This window comes from Copadichromis virginalis, linkage group LG23 (genome assembly GCF_057382275.1).
Source record: "Copadichromis virginalis isolate Kocher_CV1m ecotype Utaka linkage group LG23, C_Virginalis_male_GT1.1, whole genome shotgun sequence".
NCBI lineage: Eukaryota > Metazoa > Chordata > Actinopteri > Cichliformes > Cichlidae > Copadichromis > Copadichromis virginalis.
The window spans coordinates 44,674,182-44,686,681 of record NC_140639.1 but is presented as its reverse complement, the minus strand read 5'-3'; the positions used below and the strand labels follow the sequence as shown (position 1 = coordinate 44,686,681).

At 40.3% G+C, this 12,500-nt stretch overlaps 2 protein-coding genes across 2 annotated transcripts in view; one reads left to right on the top strand and one right to left on the bottom strand.

The window, feature by feature from the left end:
• Positions 1–12,500, bottom strand: part of pard3ba (par-3 family cell polarity regulator beta a) — a 210,138-nt gene that overhangs the window by 99,626 nt on the left and 98,012 nt on the right. Inside the window, exon 17 of the mRNA XM_085449975.1 lies at positions 8,289–8,333. Within this exon, the coding sequence (XP_085306101.1) occupies positions 8,289–8,333 (45 nt within the window). The remainder of the gene's footprint in view (positions 1–8,288; positions 8,334–12,500) is intronic.
• On the top strand, positions 5,081–7,100 carry LOC146681701 (uncharacterized). The gene has a single exon (XM_085449976.1). It carries the CDS (start codon positions 5,081–5,083, stop codon positions 6,590–6,592), a length of 1,512 nt encoding a protein of 503 aa, XP_085306102.1. The 3' UTR covers positions 6,593–7,100.

The following is a 12,500-nucleotide window of genomic DNA, read 5'->3' as shown; positions in this document are numbered from 1 at the left end:
CAACCACAGAGGGTCTGCAAGTCGGCCACTGAGAAGAAATGCTGAAGCTGTTAGATCTAACAAAGCTGAAATTTACCAGTAGTGATCAGAAAAAGCTCCAGTAACACTGCACCTAATCTTTCCTGTCATTATTGTTAGAATGCCACAGACTCCCAGGAAGTAAAAAAAATTCGTGTTCAAAATCAAACACCACTCGAGGCTCATGCTGTGGGTGTTAACGTAGTGCTTTAATGGCGCACTAATGGAGACCTCTGATGTCGTCCATCAATTTCCAGTCGCCTCTGCTCTGGATCCTCACACGTTCTGGCTCACCTGCTTTACCAAATTCACCACGGACCTGAAACTGGCACAGAAAGCAAATATCTCTGGCTACAAGCCAGAGAGCAGACAGCAGTCTCCATGTTTAGGTAACAAGCATGAGCGGAAGCAACCTCATCATTTTCTTTGACATCGACGGCATTTGGACACCCTGGATTTATCCTCCGGGGTCAGACTGTCAGCGCCAAGTACTACTGTAATGTCGCGAGCCATCAGACAGGTTTGCTGAAAAGATCTGAACTACTACAAAAAAGTGTTTTTAAAATCACGCGTGGATGAACTTTTGATTGCATCTCAAATATTAATTTTTCTCCTCTTGCCGTGCCACATCTATATCTGCACGTTATATTCAATTGAGCATGTCAATCAGTGTATTGCAGGTATGTATTGCAAAAGCACAAGCTGTTGTTTTTGCAGACAGAAATATAAAAAACCATAAACTATCAAACGAAAAGCCTTCTAGAAACTGGAGTCCTGAGAAAGGAGATCAATGAGTCTGCAAGGTATGTAGAGCCTAAAGTCAGGAATTTCACCATCACAAAGGAAGCTCTCATTATAGCCGGCTAGACCACCACGGTGAATCCATGATGAACATAAAGCTTGATACAAGGTGTCAGAGTATTTTTGCTTTTAAAGGTTTTATTATTCATATAATAATCAGCTAAGAGTGTTTATATTTCTGTTCTGTACTCAACCAGCTGCATATTTTAATTGCTGGCTCCCTACTTTATAACGGAAACTGCTTGCCTTCAAATTATCAGTCTTTGCCTTCACATTGTCACTGTTTGCCTTCACACTAGCAGGAAACCGCCACCCACGAGTAAGAAACAACCTTGTAGAGAACACAAAGTTTTTTGATAAACCACACCTGTTTTCTTGACAAGATAAGGATGATATTTCCTTTTTTGTATGCTTCATGATGTGTATAAATAAAGCCAGACTGCACCAAGGAGGTGTGTGAGTCTCTCCCTGAGTCTCTCACCCGTGCACGTTTAAAACTGCTCTAAGTGTCTGAGTGATATTTCATTGCATCTGAGTACTTTGATAATAGAATATCTTTAACATTTAATTGGTCCTTCTGAGCCGGAGTGGACATTGATATTTTTTCAATGCTCCAATAGGAGACCTTCGTCAAGTCCTGACGTCGTGAGAAGCCCACGCTGTCGACTCCTCTCCAGGCAGAGGATAAAGTCCAGAGACGTGACGTTCGGGTTCTGGCCAGCGTTCTTATAAGAGGTCCACGACTTCAGGGGTTGATGAAGGAAACCAAAGCAACCACACAATAACTCAGGTGAATATTTAGCACTCACTCACATCTTGCACAAAACGACTGAGGCAACCTGTGGTCTGTACATTAAATAGTTTCCCGTCAATGTATGACAGATTAATTAAGTAACATTCTCGTCTGAAAAAGGACTGGTAGAGGTTACAGCTCGCCTGAAAGAGGGCTTGGAGCAAGTTTAATGTCAAAATACGACAGGATAGTAACATTCTCGTCTGAAAAAGGACTCGTAGAGGTTACGAAGCAGCTCGCCTGAAAGAGGGCTTGGAGCAATGTAGAAAGACACAGTGTTGCCCAGAATAAAAAACTCATTACGCGTATAATCTGTTGTTTTACTGTTTTGTTGGTGGAGTAAGTTGATTTTACAGCACATTAAGGAGGCTGAACTACTCCACCGAATTGTTTACCGTTGGTTGCTCGAGTTCTGGTGGAACGGGAAAAGGTTGTGTTTCATCACATAAAATTGACACCGCTTTCAAGGCTAGCTTGAAAGTAGAAGGCCGTGTCAATAGCCTCTCCCATTCCTCGTGCCAGAGAAAGCACCACGGGTGTGTATGTGTGTGTAAACGCAAATATATTTATAAATAAATAAATAATAATAACAAGAGGAAAAAATAATAATGGGTAATAAATCAACAAAACTCACTGCTGACGAGCAGTGGCTAGAGAAAAATGTCCAGGCGCCGGACAAACTGCAGTGACTGATAAAACCCTTATTAAGTGAAAACTAGAGATCAAAGTAGTTTAAAAAGGTTGGAAACAGACCTCAACGAATAGATATAAATATAAGAAGTACAAAAATAAAATAAATAAAGACAAAATTACATTAGAACTTATTTTTAATGTATTGAAACTAATAATAGGAAGGATAACAACCTGTAAACTTATATTAACAATGAAACATAGTTGGCAAGACGTTCATGCCCAGAATGTATAAAATAAATAAAAGGAAATAATTCACACGAAAACCTTTTAAATAAAATAGAGAGATGCATAAGGTACATTAAGGCTGTGTCATTGGTCAGCCAAGGAAAGTGTGTGAAAAGGTAAATGTCTCCAGCTTGGGAAAAGGTGAAGCTGCAGATCACCCGAAGCCCTTGATGGACACAAAATAAAATATAAAATATATAATAATAAATTGCTTGGTTAGACATGCAACAGAAAGAATGAAAGTGACCGAAGGTTGGATCTGAGATGAGGCAAACAGAAGACCAGTCTAAAAAGTAGGCACAAACCTGTTCAGAGAAGAAGCAAATTTGTACAGATTGGATGAATTCTAAGTTATCTGTTTGCTGAGTAAGATGATCCCAACTATTAAATTGGCTCAGTAGTAGTATAGTAATATACACTTTTATATACACTGATAAAATGTTGTAATATACTGTTGTTATTATATGGAAAGAAAAAGATGATAATAATAAGAAGTAACCTAGTCAGTATGATGTGAGATGGACAATTGTTATGAAGTAGTCTGCATCAAGCTTAAGGTTTGCTCAAACTCAGTATAATGACATAGGAGATGAAGAAAATAAAGGAAATATCTAGACTACTTAGGTGCATAGAGGCACTTGACATGCTTGAAAACCTGGATAAAATATTACTGAGATATAGAGCACATCTATAGTAACAACTAATAAGCCAAACCCTGTAGACAACAGCTAAAGTTACAGGATTGTGAAGCTGAATTAAATATGTGGACACCGCTAAGTTGATGAGCATGTTACACATTTTCTTTTATTTTTTATTTATTTGTTTTTAGAGCAGAAGCTGCATAAAAGCCAACACATGCAGCTGTCTGTGAGCTCAGTTTTCCCTCACATGTCTGCTCTGTTTCAGTAGCAGCATTTTTCTTTTTGGGTCCTGACTCATGTATGTTTTCGGTTTTGTTTGATTATTTTATTTTGTTGATTTGGAAACAAATTCGTGACAATACTTGTTTAAAATATGTAAGATGTGTGAGATGTGTGAATTCTTTGAAAAACTAGAAATTATCTAAAAATGCCTCAAGTGAGAATGTAATGTTCCATCTATAAAAAAAAAAAAAAAAAAAAAAAAAAAAAAAAAAAAATCTTGCTGGAAGTGATCACCTTGCCAAAACAATTGGCACTGTGCACATGTGGAGCACATCAAAAAGACAATTATATTGTCACAAAAGGAAATAATTTTGCAGAACAAGCAGCAAAACAGGCTGCAAACAATCGGCAGAGCTACTAGAAACCAACTACTGCCTACAAATACCACTTGATGTACTAAAAACCGAACAACAAGCTGCAACAATCACTGAACAAAACAAGTGGCTGAAATGTGGAGTAAACTGAAAGATGACTTAATGGTCTGTGATGGAAAACCTATATTAACAGAGTCATTACACAGGACAGCGGTTGTAGTGACACATGAGGTAAACACCTGTGTCAACAGGAGGGAGATATAGTATAGATAAACAATGCAATACACACTATAAATTTTGAAACTTTAGCGAATAATTTGTAAGAACATGCCTATTCTGTCAAAAAACAAAAAACAAAAAAAAAACAACACAACTCACAAGGAAACTTAAGACCTAAGAGAGGCTAGTTTTCCATACAATCCACATGGATTTTATTGAACTTAACGAATGCCAAGCATCAAGATATGCTCTAGTAATTATAGATGTATTTTCAAAATGGCCAGAAATCTATCCAGTAAAAAGAGCAGATGCAATATCAGTGGCAAAGTGTTTATGCAATCACTTCATCCCCACATATGGCATTCCCAGTCTGATAAGGTCAGACAATGGAACACATTTTGTTAATGACATCATCAGCAAAGTCTCTGAAGCTCTAGGATTTAGCATCAAACATCACTGTGCATATCACCCACAAAGCGCAGGATTAGTGGAAAGAACTAACGGCACAATAAAACAGAGATTAAGAAAATGCATGGAAGAAACAGGAAGACCATGGCCTGAATGTCTAGGCCTAGTAAAGATGTGGATGAGAATAACACAAGGTTCTCAGAAACTTACACCTTTTGAAATCATCCACGGGAGAGCGTTTCCATTGCCAATTACCAGTGAACCTATTAATAAATCAATAAGGGAAACTACCCTAGCAGAATGGATGACTAAACTGTTTGAAAATAAAGAGATTGTGTTAAACAACCAACTGCCGAGTGATTTCTCTCCAGTGTCTTGCAGGTTACAACCAGGTGATTGGATCCTGATCAAAGTACTCCAGAGAAAGAATTGGAGTTCACCAAGGTGGGAGGGCCCATACCAAGTCCTACTTACCACACCCACCGCCTGCAAAATAGCAGAAAGACCATCTTGGATCCACCACAGCCACTGTAAAAAAGTGAGTGACAATCCAGACGCTTAGACGCCGGCTCCCCTGGCTTCTAGGTGATCTATTGGTGAAGGGAAGGGCTGATTGGGTATATCCCGCCCTTTTTTACTTCTCGCCAATAGTCTACTCACCAGAAGTCTAGGTGTGCCTGGTCATCATGAAGACACTTGTCCTCCTAGTGGCCAGCATTGCGCTCCTAGTGAGCCTACTAACACTCACCCAGATGAGAGGAAATAAACAACACCACCTGCAAAAAAGATGGACACATGATAATTCGCATCTACGTGACCTGAACCAAGACCATAACCACCCATGGATGAACAACGCGTGGTATAGATATGTGTATGATAGAACACGCACCGACAACAGCACGGAATGCTATGTATGTTCACATATGCCAACAACAGCCGTACACGCAACAATATATGGAAAGGCACCTGAACTTGACGAAGCGATGTGTGTGTTCAACAAAGGAACAACTGGCAATTGCACACGCAGAGATTTGATGGCAACAGGACTGACCCTAAAAGGTCAAAGCACAAAGAAAGAAGACCTAATTCCATGGTGTAGTGACACAGACGTCAAACGTGTCACGAAACCACTTTCACAACGACGTATTCTAATTGAACAGACAACCCCTTGTGCCTACAATCTGACGAACTGGAACTACACCTGCAACGAAAAACATTGGGTAAACGTCAAAGCCAACAACACAAAAAACAAATCATTCGCCATAGTTTTGCCGCCGGACATACAGCACCCAATGTGTTTCAACTTCTCCGATGGAAACAGGAAACTTGGACGAAACCGCAACTGCACACAGACACTTGACCTGACCCAATCCAAAGGAATACACACCTTCAAAAATGGAACTTTCTGGGTCCAGGGAACCGCTTGGGCCTGCGGGCCTAAAACCTACTTCATGCTCCCACCGAACTCCACCGGTCTGTGTGCACCAGTACTAATTTCAGACCACACCTTCAAGATCACAGCAGAGACACACACGTCAAGAGCAAAACGTGAAGTTGCTGAAGTCACTGAAGTAATGCCACATGACTCAATCTATGGATCAGATGTGCCCAAAAACTTCAAACTATGGACTGATGGTCAGAAAGTCCTCCACTCCTTGTTCCCTTGGGTAGGAGTTGGGAAAAACATGCTGAGGATCGAGACACTTGACTATCGATTTGGACTGTTCCTAAATGCTTCAATGAAAATCAACAAAGCGCAAAATGAAGAACTCGACGCAATACGCATTGTAGTGATGCAACACAGAGTCGCACTAGACATGATTCTAGCTGAAAAAGGAGGTTTGTGTGTATTGTTTGACACTACATGTTGTACATACATCCCAGACAACATACACTCACAAAACATGACCGACGCTTTGAACACCTTGAGAAAGATTAAAGATGCTGAACAACAAGACTATGTCACAAGCACTGATGATTGGTTGACATGGTTACTAGGTGGTTCATGGAAGTCCCTACTGATTAAAGGACTTGTTGGAATAGCATTTTTGCTTTTACTATTATGTGTTTTCACAACATGTGTAGTACCCTGTCTGAAGAAAATGGTATCAAACATGGTGACAACTTCTATCAATGCTTATGTGATGACGTCTCAAATGGAAGAAATTTTGAAAGATGATCCATACAGTAATGTTTAGTTTAATTGAACACAGGACTGTTTTATGACGTTCAAACCGAAAATGTTTAGACAAGAGGTTATGAACTGACAAAAATAACAGTACTGTCATGTGAGAAATCTAAACAACAGGAGGGAATGTCAGAGTATTTTTGCTTTTAAAGGTTTTATTATTCATATAATAATCAGCTAAGAGTGTTTATATTTCTGTTCTGTACTCAACCAGCTGCATATTTTAATTGCTGGCTCCCTACTTTATAACGGAAACTGCTTGCCTTCAAATTATCAGTCTTTGCCTTCACATTGTCACTGTTTGCCTTCACACTAGCAGGAAACCGCCACCCACGAGTAAGAAACAACCTTGTAGAGAACACAAAGTTTTTTGATAAACCACACCTGTTTTCTTGACAAGATAAGGATGATATTTCCTTTTTTGTATGCTTCATGATGTGTATAAATAAAGCCAGACTGCACCAAGGAGGTGTGTGAGTCTCTCCCTGAGTCTCTCACCCGTGCACGTTTAAAACTGCTCTAAGTGTCTGAGTGATATTTCATTGCATCTGAGTACTTTGATAATAGAATATCTTTAACACAAGGAGTTCACTACGACCAACACTTCACATTTAGTATCAAGGAGTCTCCAAAGGAGTCTCTTTTTACTCTAAGATCTCTCGTATGTAATGAGCAATCAGTTTTAAGAGGCCTCCCACTCTGCAGCATAAACTGCTACACACACACCTCCAACCAGACACTCTACAAACATGGCTGAGTCCTACAAGTGCAACTGCTACAATGATTTGCACAAATATGGCACAGACCAAAACATTTGTTGATTTCTCTTCTAAAAATGAGTCCACGATCAATTGTAACACATCATTTGTCCTCTATAGGGTGCTTTCTCATATTGGAAGAACAAAAAGATATTGTGAGAACACAAATATGCCACATGCACTGGCAATACCGATTACCCACCCATGACTGGACACCACCTGAACTTCCATGTTTAGTAACCCCAGTATTTGGAATTGACCACGTCCTTCTTTCTATATGAAGAGCTGACAGACGAGAGACTGTTCACCAAACTGCAGGCCATCAAACACCCACTGTTTGACTTCCTGATAAAGGCTTGGACAGTGAAAATGATTGGAGGTTGGACACAAAGGGACTTTGAGTTCGTTGATGTTTTAGCTTATACTATATATCCTCTTCTCCTTCTCAGAAAAACAAAACAAACAAAAACCAAACACTGATTACTTCACATACATCACTTTGAACCACCACTGCACCGTGTCATCTGTAAGCAGAAAAAAAAAGTCTTCTCTTTTACATTTAACCAGACTCTTCTCAAATAAAACAAAGCAGAACTGAGTGCGAACAAATAACTGGAGCAGAATTCATTGTGATGGAGTGGGGGCTGCTGTCAGCTGGGTGAGGATTGAACGCCGCGGGCCTGCTGACCTGGGCGGCAATAAAGCAACACGAGCTCAGACGCTAAGTGCTGCACAACTCAACTCTGTCAGCCAGGGGAGAAAAAAAGAAAAAAAGGGAGGCAGAGGGAATAAAGAATAAAGAAGAATATTTGAGAATAACAAGAATCTTCACACATACGGTTCATTTTTTTCCTGTGTGGACTTGTTGTTGAATCGTTAAGCCAAAAGACACAAGGGAGAGAAGTGTGGCAGATTGGTGGGTCAAAGAAAAATAAATCGAACACTCACTGTTCTTCTGCCCGACCAGTGATCCCACGTTGCTTTCATCAGCCACTAGGAAAAAAGAAAGAGCCAGAGGGACACAGTAAATATCACACATTATGCAAGCAATATCTAGTACAACACAAAACAGCATGCAGGTCATTCCAGTGCCCCGTGCTGCTTCATAAATGGTTATACTGGAGCCTACTGGTGCTGGCATATGTTGTAAATGACTCCCGGTGTAAGATGGAAGAGGACGAGCGAGAGGCAAAATGACACAGACTGAAGGAGGAAATGAAAAGGTGGCAGAAATATAAGAAAACCAGAAGAAAGCGAGATATTGTGATTGTGAGAGAAAATGAGAACAGAGAGATGAGACAATATGAGAAATAATACAGGGACAAAGAAGACCAAGAAAAGCAGCCCTCCCACCAACACCCCACCCCCGCCCACCAACACCTAATCTAACTAGGATTGCGGTCGGCCGGCGGTCGCCACCGCAGGATACAATAATAGGTTTTCATTATCCTGCCATTTCTCTTAAATAATCCTTTTCATTTTTTATGAGGTCAATTTTCCCAACGGACAGATGAGGGTGAGGGAGCGAGCAAGAGTGAGAGCAAGGGATAACATAGGAGAGGGAACAGCAGGGAGCGAGGAAGACAGATGCAGAGACTGGGTGTGCCGGGAAAATATAACAGTAAAAAAAACTTAAGAAAAAAAACAAACAATCAGTCAAAGTAAAGCGGAAATTGAAAAAGTGACATCTGTAGCTACCAAGACAAAGAAGCAAAAATACCTTTCTTGTCCACATGTGCCAGATAAAATAAAACTTAAATACTTTCAAAGTTTCGGGAAAAAATATTCCAGGCCTCATGACCCTGGCAGATAATGAAAAGCTTCCCTTTCACTGTGCCGGAAAGATAAAAGTCTGCGTGGCCAGCAGCCAAGTTGGTCTCTACTGCCACAGAGGAAGGCTAAAAACGTAAGAATCTCACGTTTAACCCCAACTCTGCTAACTTAGTGTATCACTTTATTACTGAAACATTACTATACAAAGTAAGGATAGTTCTTGTAAAGTACACTGACACTGAATAATACTTTGAGGATATAGACAGTGCAGTAGGTCAGTGGAAAATGTAAAAGGGAGTAGCAGAGCCAAAGGACAAAAGTGACTGAAAGAGAGTAAATGAAGGATTGAGTATGAGATGGAAAAACAGAAAGCAAAACCAGGAATTACAGGAAAGAGCGCGCGAGGGGCAGATGGTAGGACAAATAAACAGAGAAAGTAAACAAGCAGTGTAGAAGAAAACATGTATAAATGAGGAAAGAACACTCACAAAGAGAATGAACTTGAGAGACATGATGAAACCAAAAGCTGTATATAAATGATGGACGTAGCATATGCAACATAACTCACTGGTTTATAGAGTCTGGTTTTAAAGCCTGAAGTTCAGCATCTCAGCTTTTATAACGTGAGCGATGGATCTGACTGTCAATAATCAATCAATAATCAATCATCATCCACAATCAGCAGATTTTCAGCGATCTCAGCCTGGACCGGTGACTGACCATTAAGCCTTCCATTAGCATGGAAGAGCACAACTGTAAGCTGTGGGGGACTACTACAAAAATATTTGTAACAACAAATCCAATCATACGCTCAAATGACCCTCACCCACTTTTACATGGATATTTTAAAGAAGCTAACAAAGACAAAGCAGCTAAAGCTAACACTGTCCAGGGCTAGCCACAAGCTAGCAGCCTTGGTATGAGCAAAGGATCAAAGCAGTTACGAGGAAAATTATGAAGATGAGTAAAAAAGTGAAAAGGGTTGATGTTCTGTTATTTGGTGAAATTATAAACATGCTAGAAAATTTCTGAAATGCCTGACATTTATTTTATTCAATAAACTAGCTGCATCTGCTTCTGCTTGGTCAGGTAAAGGTGCGTGGATAATAACTCATCATCAGTTAATGATTTGCACTTCTTCCCAGTAGCACAGCACTCCTTTATTGTTTAAGGGAGGGAAGACGTACTGTAGCTTGAGGACAATTGCAAGGTTTAAAATTTTATTGTAAAAATAAAACAGCATTTTACAAAAAGTGGCTTTTTTGTTTGCATATGCTGCCAGTTCTAAGGATGACAGTGCATCTCTATTTATTTCTTATTTGTGTCTCTAAATAAGTTCGGAATTTACAAAAACACTACCACGCTGTATTAAATCAGAGTTGAAAACAGCAATTAAGACTATTAACACATCAGGAAAGCGTCTACTGAGATCATTAATGAAAGTTGGGGTAATCTCCACATAGACTTCTATATAATCTGACTCTGTTTTACAAGTAGAGGAGTCAACCTTTGCTGTGAATTAGGACGAATGCAGGTTAAAGGCTCTCCTGCATGACCTTCATTTTGGTTTTGGCCTCTGACAGTTAAAAATTCTGTGTGCCTTGTTTGATTTTAACCTTTTCTCGTTTATGCATATGGTCTTCCATTAAAATCCCTGCTAATTATTTCATTGCTTTAATTTCTGTGTCACTGCCAGCTCTTTAAAAATAGACCAATTGATTAAGGATAAAGGTCCAACTTTTGCTAGTGCTCATAATCAATAAGACATACTGTAGGCGATGTAGTGTTTCTGCTATGGGCGGTTTAAAGGGTTAGATACTCAGCAGGATACTCCCACAATGCCCAGGTGTTGCCTGGAAAATGACTCTTAACGAAAGATAACTTTTGGTTAAATCACTCACACTTCTTTAAACATTTTACAGAGTCATTGCACATGATATCACTTAGACTGCAAATGGCGGTATAGACGGTGTAGTCCTAAAAGGTCTGATGTTTCCATGCACTTTAAGCATCTTAAAGCCAATCCATACAGACTACTTTCCAAAGCAGACTAGAGCTTTTCAGGCTGATAAAGGCATTAGTGGGAGGAAAGAAACTGACTGGAAGAGACTTACTGTGAGATTTGCCTCAAAAAAACAAAAAAAACATATTTTACCTTTTATAGCTGAAAGCAAAAATATTCTTTCTGGCATTTTTGGGCATTTGTGGAACAGTAGAAAAAGACTGATTCATGATTCTGTGATCCACTGGAACAAACCCACACCGCTTGTCAGAAAATTCAAAGTTTGGCGCAGCTATCGAGTTAGCGATCCCACAATTCATATCAGCATTTGCAGGCTGAGGATTTCTGTGTGTGAGTGAAAGCTCTGAGTCAACAGAGTATTTGCTGAGGCATCAAGGGTCAATAAAAGCAGCTCACCTCTTTCTGTCAAGTGGTGTTTAATAAAAGCTAACCTGCTCTAAGGTGCTGCTGAAGCTCAGGTACGCGTGACTATACAGACTGACATGTGGGAAACTCTCCTGGGGAGAAAAAAATGTCTCTTTAACAACAAATTGTACAGACAGGGCTGGCATCTGAGGTCTGCCGCACACTCAGAGACACACAAAGCTCTGCTAACTACCTTATTTCAGCCCTGAGCACTTTGGAGAGGGAAGGGATGAATAGACGTGGAATGATAACACAGAAAAAGAAAAAAAACAGATTGAAATGGAGGATGGCCAGAGATGGAGATAGAAGCCAGAGAGCGGAGACAGATAGAGGTGGGTATTGGAGTGGGTCCTCAGTGGGATAGAGCACAGCGTGCGTGTGTATGCGTGTGTGTCTGAGTGCGCGCGGCCGTGTGTGCAGACCACCCTTGTCCGTAATGAAAGCCAATCAGCTTGGGTGGCAGAGGCGTGTGCTGCAGGAAGAAAGCCAATCCACTGAACCTAATGAACCAGGATTGGAAATCAGAGAGAGGCAGAGAAGAAAGGAGAGAGGCACGGAGGAGAGCGAGAGCAATGAACTCATTGCCTTGCAGTAAGGAAACAAAGTGTTGAAAAGAAAAAGGAGATAAACAAAGATGAAGGGAAAGGAAGGGAAAAAAAAAAGATGATCTTATCCAAGAAGATGCAAGCACAACAAGAAAAGTAAAGAAAAATATCAAAAAAAAGGAGGAGAAAAAGAGAGGGGAGAGAATGAGGGGTCAACTCGGGTTAATATGAGGAAATCAGCCTCTGCGTTCTCGCCTTCCACACACAGCAAGCTATGAGATTGGAAACCTCGGCCCTTTCGTTCACACACAAATACAAAGGACGCACGGAAAGACACGCACACACCAGAAGCTGTGTTCGTGGAGCTTGCTGGAAAGCCCCTGGGGTTTATAAGTTCACGGGGTCAAATCCCCT

Coding starts and splice junctions, on each gene's coding strand:
- LOC146681701 (XM_085449976.1), top strand. CDS start 5,081: ATGAAGACACTTGTCCTCCTAGTGGCCAGCATTGCGCTCCTAGTGAGC.